At 36.2% G+C, this 7,725-nt stretch overlaps 1 protein-coding gene across 1 annotated transcript; it reads right to left on the reverse strand.

Moving 5' to 3' along the window:
- Nucleotides 1–3,388: 3,388 nt before the first annotated feature.
- On the reverse strand, nucleotides 3,389–4,426 carry LOC132181724 (uncharacterized). The gene has a single exon (XM_059594964.1). It carries the CDS (start codon nucleotides 4,424–4,426, stop codon nucleotides 3,389–3,391), a length of 1,038 nt encoding a protein of 345 aa, XP_059450947.1.
- Between the last annotated feature and the right edge of the window lie 3,299 nt (nucleotides 4,427–7,725).

Genomic DNA, 7,725 nt, shown 5'->3' on the forward strand with positions numbered 1-7,725 from the left:
AAACTCTTATTATTTATTAAGGCAAAGATCTATCATTATGGCTATCACATAAGGTTGATGTCATTGCCATTATATTCAATCTAAAATGTACTTTTTCCCACATGTATTACGTGGATTGACTAGATGTAGTACTTCCATCCATAATAGGGTCACCTCCCTTTCATCAGTTTGACCTAATGTAACATTTGTACTCGGTTAAAAAATTTTGAATTGAGTTGAGTATTAATGATGTTAAATTAACTTAAAAAAAGAAAAAAAAATTGAGAATAATTAAAAAGAATTGCCTTCCCAAATAAGCTTAGATCGAGTATCGTTTATCTCTTAAACTAAAAATTATTATAATTTTTTCAAAAATTAACGTAGTAGTCTACATATATTGAGAATGACTGCTATGTATACCGTAATGTGACAATTTATATTTTAGTGATTAACGTGATAGTGTCACATAAATTCATGTGCGACGGATGATCTACTTTTTAACGGCTAGTTTACCTATGCAAATTATCTATTTTTCCCATTTTCTCTTTAACTTAACCAAATTTTTTACCCAAAACAAAACTTGCAAAAAAAGAGGTGGTGGGAAAACTGGAAAAGTAACTCAGGAGAGAGAGAGAGAGAGAGAGAGAGAGATAAAGAAGAGCTTTGTGGCTCTTCACGAGCCCGTGGCACGTGCAAGAGAAGCTCGACCCTTCACATGCTCCCCGTGCAAAGTAAAAGAGCTCGCTGCATGGTCCCACAGGGGACCACATTGGGCACGTGTGCAGGAGAGGAAAATTTTGATCAGAATGCGCCACGTTTCATATACGGATTGGTGAGCACTTTTCCCTTCAAATGCGTAACGGGTAGTGGTCCACAGCCCACGGGTCAGAAGTGGGCCAGGTGAGGATCAGAGGTGGGCCTGTACGTTTGGGCTCACGTGAATTACCTTTTCTCCTTTATTGCTCGCTTGCAATCTCACCATCTTTCTCTGCTTTTGATGGTAATTACAGATGTCAGGCTCTGAAATCACTCATACTCGAAGCCCACGTTCTCCTGAAAAGCCCAAAGTGGGGCCCATTTGTGGGGCCAGGTTATTACAATGAAAAATCAATTCAAATTTTAAGTCGGTTTTAGTGTAAAATTTTAATGGATATATGCAAAGTCAGTTTATGTTGTTGGCTTAAGTTATAAATCGTTTTTTTGTTGTATTAAAGTGAACTCAGAAGTTCTTGAGATATGCGAAAAAAGAAAAAAAAAAAAAACAAATTAATCCATGTAGTCAAATTCTAGTAAAACATTTGATGAAATCTGTTAGGTACTACACCATCGCTAATATAATAGTGACATATGTCACTCTTAATTAAAAAAAGGCGAGGGGGGGGAATGGATAGTTGTCAATTGGGCAGCCACTCCTTTGTTGTAAGTGGCCTATGAACCACCTCCGGCCACCTCTAAGGGGCTCACGGGCCACACCAAAGGTGGCTGAGGCTTGAGGGTGGTGCGTGGCCACCCCCATGGGTTGGGGGTAGCTTGCAGGCCACATCTAGCAAATTTAGGGGTAGCCTTGGGGCGGCTCGTAGCCCCCCTTTTTTTTCTAAAAAAAAAAAAAAAAAAAATTAGTTTAATATATTTATATTTTGTTATTAAGAGTGATACATGTCGTCATTTTACTGGCGCTAATGTGGTACCTAATGAAATTGGTCAAATGTTTTAACGAAATTTGACTCTATGTAACTTAAAAAATTATTGTTTGTAGTTGTAAATGGAATTGAAAATTTCATTGAAACTATAACATGTCAACGTACCTCAACAATTTGTCTTGATTAAGAGAAGCAAGTAGGCTTTGGGTTGATATATTGGTGTAGGAGGAAGGTAGTGTCATGCACCGAACAGACTACTTGAGTCATTATTCTTTTAAACAATGTCTTAAAAAATGATGTATGTGTACTACAACTTATAATAGTTACTCTAAATTTGGAGAAGATTGTGAACTCAAATATGAAATGTAGGTCACTTAAATGTATCTATGAGTAAGACCTTATGACGGTCAACATTTCCGTGCTTTGGGTAATCGCATATAGTATTGTGGGTACAACTTCTTAAAGAAAGAACCAAGTCTTTTGTCAAGAACAAAGTGATAAAAAATATTCTCATTGTTTTTAGATTTAATAGAAATGATTATTCCAAAGGCCTGAGTGTTTTAGTGGGATTTACTAAAACTTATATATGTATAAGGTGAGATTGAGTCTCACAGGGTATATAAGGATAATCATGTAATTAAATCAGTTACTCAAGGAAAAGATGTAGTGAACTAAGTGACAAGATGCGGATTTTGGTTCAACTATGAAATTATTTTATGGAGGGGTAATATGTAATGAATAAGTACGTCACAAGGAATTAATTGTGTCGTGTGACATGTCAAGAGAGATTGGGTCACAAGCATATTTGAGCTAATTGTATTTTTCCCTTTAGGTTTCCTTTGAGTTGATGTAAACTTTTTTTTTTTTTTTTTTGAATGAGTTGATGTAAACTGATTATTGGTTTTGAGCCTCAGTTATGCATTTATTTATTTGGGTTTTTATTTTTAATAAAACATTAGTCAAGAGATTTAATATCTAAATGTCTTATTATTTGGAGATGATTGGGTTTAAGAATTAAAATAGCTTTGGACTCTTGGATTTAATTCCTAAAGGCTTAAAGAGAACTAGGGCCAATGGGTTAAAACCCAAACCCAAGCCTTGGGCTTGTAGAAAGTAGGGCTAGGAGAAACTAAGAGGCACATGGCTTGTGGCTAGTTCTCTTTGTTTCTACTCGCGTAGGACTCTGGAAGACTTTTTCCCCACCTCTCCAAGTATTCTCAAATTTAGAAATAGAGGTGTCATAGAAAAGCAAAATCACAATTCAATAAACACAAGAGAGTGTTGAGAGAAATATGCAAGAAAGAAAAATATTTTCTCTCAAATCTTTTGCTTCTAATTATTCTCTAGTTCTTGAGAATTGTGAGACCACACATGTTTAGTTATCAAAGAGAAGATCCAATAGAGGAATTAATTCTTCAAGAACTTAAGAAGAACATGGAAAACAAGAAATCACGTTCTAATCATTGTTCAATATAGAGGAAGGTTTTTATCCATAAGTATATAGAAGTACACCCCATGTTTAGGATATGCTGAATTATCATGTAAGTAACACATAGTTGTGTTCTAATTTTAATCTAGCCATCTACCCTACTAATGTGACAATACCTAACTTTTTGATTTTTTTTTCTTCCTAACAAGGACTAATTAAAATTTAAAAGGCTGAGATAATTATGAGATAAAAGTTTACTCTTTATTATAATATAGTATTAGATTCATTTTTATTTGTCCGCCCTTTTATGGGTGTTAGAAAACCATGATTCTAAAGGTTTCTAACCAACAACACAGCCGTGGCTACAAAGCTCTTTTTCCTCTACCTCTACTATTGGCTCAAAGCTCCTCCATTTACCCCCATTCGACGTCGTCTTGAAAACGTGAACAACCGACTTGATTCTCGACACCTCCCCCTCTGCAGGCATTCGATAGCCTCCCATGAAGTAAAGGTCGGTCCCAATTGGTGCCATTGTAAGGTAAAGCCGCTGCTCATTTGTGGGCGTCGAAATCGGAAACGACATGTTTGTTGATCCTTCGACAACTTTCCATATGCTCAGCTCCTCATCGTACGCCTCAATATGACCCTTCCAAGAATTCAGGCAATCCCCGGAGCTAAATAGCTTCCCACCAACCCCTACAATTTGATTGGGTGGCACATCGAGTTGCCACATCCCCACAATCACTTTCCACCTGGCATCATCTGGTTCGTACACCTCAGCCGAACTCCGTTCCTTCGTGTCCCACGAATCTCCTCTCCCCGCAAACCCTCCCACCACGTGGACTCTCCCTTGCCATGTCATCCCGACACATTTGTACCTCAACGTGCTCATGTTCGGCAGAGCTTCCCACGTGTCCAGCACCGGGTCGTACACCTCCGCCGACGATATCCCCCTCGCGCTACCCAATGCGCATTGTCCGCCGGCGACGTAAATTTTGTTGCCGCACACGGTGCATGCAAAATCAAACCGCGGCGTCGTGAGTGGCGCGCACTTGAACCACGCACCATCGCGAACGTCGTAACGTAGCACGGACGAGAGGACTTCAAGATCAAGTTCAACGACATCGTCGTTGCCGGCGGCGGCATTCATTTTATTGCAAAGGCGGCCGCCGATGATGAAGATTGAGCCGCCGACGGCAACCATTGAAAACCCTTTGAGAATATTGTTTTCGACGAGTCCCGGAACTCTGCTAACATGATGCCATGCATTGTTTGAGGGATTGAAGCACTCAATCCAGTTGGACATGTTTGTGGCTGGTGATGGATTCTTAGAGCAAAACGACACATAGATTCGACGTTTGGTGGAAAGGGAAGCCATGGATTAGTTGAAGTGGAAGCGGGGGAATTTGGGTGGTGGGGAGGTGGGTGAAGATATATAGTGGGAGGCAAGCGGCGAATACAAAGAGATTTATGGAGCTAAAATCTAAGGATTTTCTTGTTCATCATCTGCCTCGTTGTATGTTCAAGATTCTGAATTTGTTTCTGCTTTTTTGTGATTATATTAAAAATTATTGGCCCAAGATATATTACTTTTTTTGGGTCGTGGAATCTAAGGAATGGAAATGGGCCAAGAAAAGAATAGATATTGCTCTTAATGGGCCCTTTGGGTTGCACATCGAAAATGAACCAGCATTACTGTAGATAGAATAGGTGAAGTGGATGGGATTCATTTTCCCGTTTAAATTTTGTTTTGTTGTTTTTAATAGAGTTTATGATATCATCTTATTTAAATTTTTTAAATAATTCGACAATATATACACTATTTAATTTGAACTATAAAAATGAATCATCTCTATTCCATTTAAAATGAAAAAGAAAACGGAGAGAGGGTCTTGATAAATATGAGCCAGAGATGGTTGTGGAGCTAATGATGAAGAGACGGTTATAAACTTTCACTTCATTCTAAAGTTAAGAAGAAAGAAAGTGGTTCGTGCTAGCTGGAGTGTGAATCTCTCGCGCTGGGTTTTCTTAGTCATTTTCTTGCTGGATCTTGCCATTGATGCTGATTTTTTTTGTTTTGTTCTTGTTTTATTGTATTATCATAGCGTTTGAGCTGAGGGGGGATAGTTTCGATGTGAAGGGTTTGTCTCACGACTAGGTCAATAAAGCTTGTTTATTTAGTTTGTTCAGAGTAAATTTTCCCTTTAAATGAAGTATGCACATAGGTTGGATCGGAGGAGGTATATACGATTTTGACTATTGGATTTTTAGCATATCTACAATATTGCAGTTTTCATAGCTTTTAGCTATGTTCCTTTGTAAGAGCTTTACGCTTTTAATATCTTATTATAGAATGAAGATAAAAGAATTCCCTTAAAAAAAAAAAAAAAAATGTTAAGAAACTCGTAGGAGTATTCTTGTTCCCCATTAACATCCTAAATTAATTATATCAATAAAACACTATTTATTTTGTTTGGAATCAAACGATTAATAAATGTGGCAAAATAATTGAAACGACCAAAACCTAAATCAAACGATAAAAAGAAATATATGTGGCAGGGACTTAACATGGAAGAAACATTACGAGCCACAAATTTGCTAGCGGACAGGAGCATGACGCATGCATGCCTGTCCGTCCAAATGAATTCATTGCAATAATTTCGTACAAGTACGAAGATGCACAAAAATTTGTGTGTCAGCATTGGAGTTTGCATCCAGTCGCTTTCAATTTTATTTTATTTTTTTTATTTTGGTAAGAATTCAATTTTAGTTTAGATACACGATAAACTAGTGATATTTGAGCGCTGAGTGAAGTATGCTTTATAATATTTTTTTTTTAATATTATTATTTTAATATTTTTTAATATTATTTTTTATAAAGTACACAAACATAAGCACTGTTTATTCACGTTGATGTGCTATATATCACTACTCCACTAGATATACCATATAAATATCTCATAAAGTAGTACAAATATCTCTTAAAGTGAACTTGTCGGATTTTTTTTTTTTATTAATTGACAAAACAATCGAATGGGATAAAATGCTCCTTACAATGCTAAATATACAATTTGAAATCTCTATAACTCAAATAATATCTAAGACATATACAATAGTTTATGGAACAAATCACATCTCTAGCCGCTACTTGGTTATTGATTTTCGGGCTTCTTCATCTATGCTACAAGTGCATTTCGAAATGCAATTCCCTTTACTGCCTCTAGGCCCTCTACCATTGTGAAAATTCTTTTATATGCCTGAAAACTTATCTGCATCGGTCAATGATTTACTCTCAGAAAAGAACCAGAAGAAAACAAAAGACAAACTGGAAACTCAATACTGTTACTCTTAAGTGTTTGTATAAACAAAATCTTAGAAAACAACTAAATTTTCACCCTATAGATGGCTATTGAAACCAAATCTAGAGAGAAGAAACAAACCCAAAAACGAATATAAAGAAACAGAAACATACATGAGAAAATAAAATAGAAACAAAACCCACATAACAGAAAACATCGGCGGACGGCAAGGCGAGAGGTGACTGATGGGGAGATGCATGTCATGTTGGGTTTGGTGTAGGAAAGTAGATCTATCTTCGAAAGATTTCGAATTGAGAACATTGACAGATCTAGTGAGAGATACAATAGAGATGATGGAAAATCGGTGTTGATTGTGGTGAGGGTGATATGTCGGATAGGGCCTCAAAAGAGGCGGATAACATTTCCGATGAAGTAAAGTAGGGTCTCAAAAGAGGTGAATAAAAAGACCTCTAAAGAGGCAAGAAGCGGAGGAGGAGGAAGGAAGAAGGGAGGTGGAGGATGATAGCTCCCGTTGGGGGCTAGACCCTAGAACCATTTTGTTTTTTTGGATGTATCATTATTTATGAATTTATTCAACAGCGTGAACCGTTACGTGAGACTTGCTTTTTTAAACGTGCCAGAGTTTGATAGCCATCCATTGTAAAAAAATATATATACATATACAAAATCAATTCACACCAATTTTAATAAGCTTTCATGTTGTAAAAAAATATTCTTAGAGCTCTATGTAATATACAAAAATAACAAATAAGTTTATGCACCAAACATTCATCTAATTTTTTTTGATAGAAACCGTCAAATAACAAAACATATTATGGGAGTCATGATATGTTATTAGACGGAAGTTGGGTACAGAGACCTATTTGTTATTTTTATATACAACAATGGCCGTTCAGAACATTTTTATACCGCATGAAGCATTTTGTAAATTGGTGTAATCACATTGGCTAATTTGACATTTTTCCAAAAAAAAAAAAAAAAAAGGTTATATTGGTAGGATGTTTGTGTGGTATATAAGATGTTCGGAATAAACATGTTGCCCCAAGGCCCCCATCCACATAAAGAGAAAAAAGAAAAAGAAAAAAGAACAATCAAAGCTGTTCCGCACTAGCCTTTCTGAGTGCTCGACATCATACAAATATCTCATAAAGTAAATGTGTTAGAGTTTGACAGTCATTCATTGTTAAAAAAAAAAAAAAAAAAAATCAATCATTTTGGTTACACCAATTTTAATAAGCTTTCATATGGTACAAAAATAACAAATAGATCTCTGTATCAAAGATCCATCTAATTTTTTTGGTAGAAATTGTCAAATAACAAACACGTATTATGAGTATCATGATCATAATATGATTAG

This window comes from Corylus avellana, chromosome ca5, assembly GCF_901000735.1.
Source record: "Corylus avellana chromosome ca5, CavTom2PMs-1.0".
Lineage (NCBI taxonomy): Eukaryota > Viridiplantae > Streptophyta > Magnoliopsida > Fagales > Betulaceae > Corylus > Corylus avellana.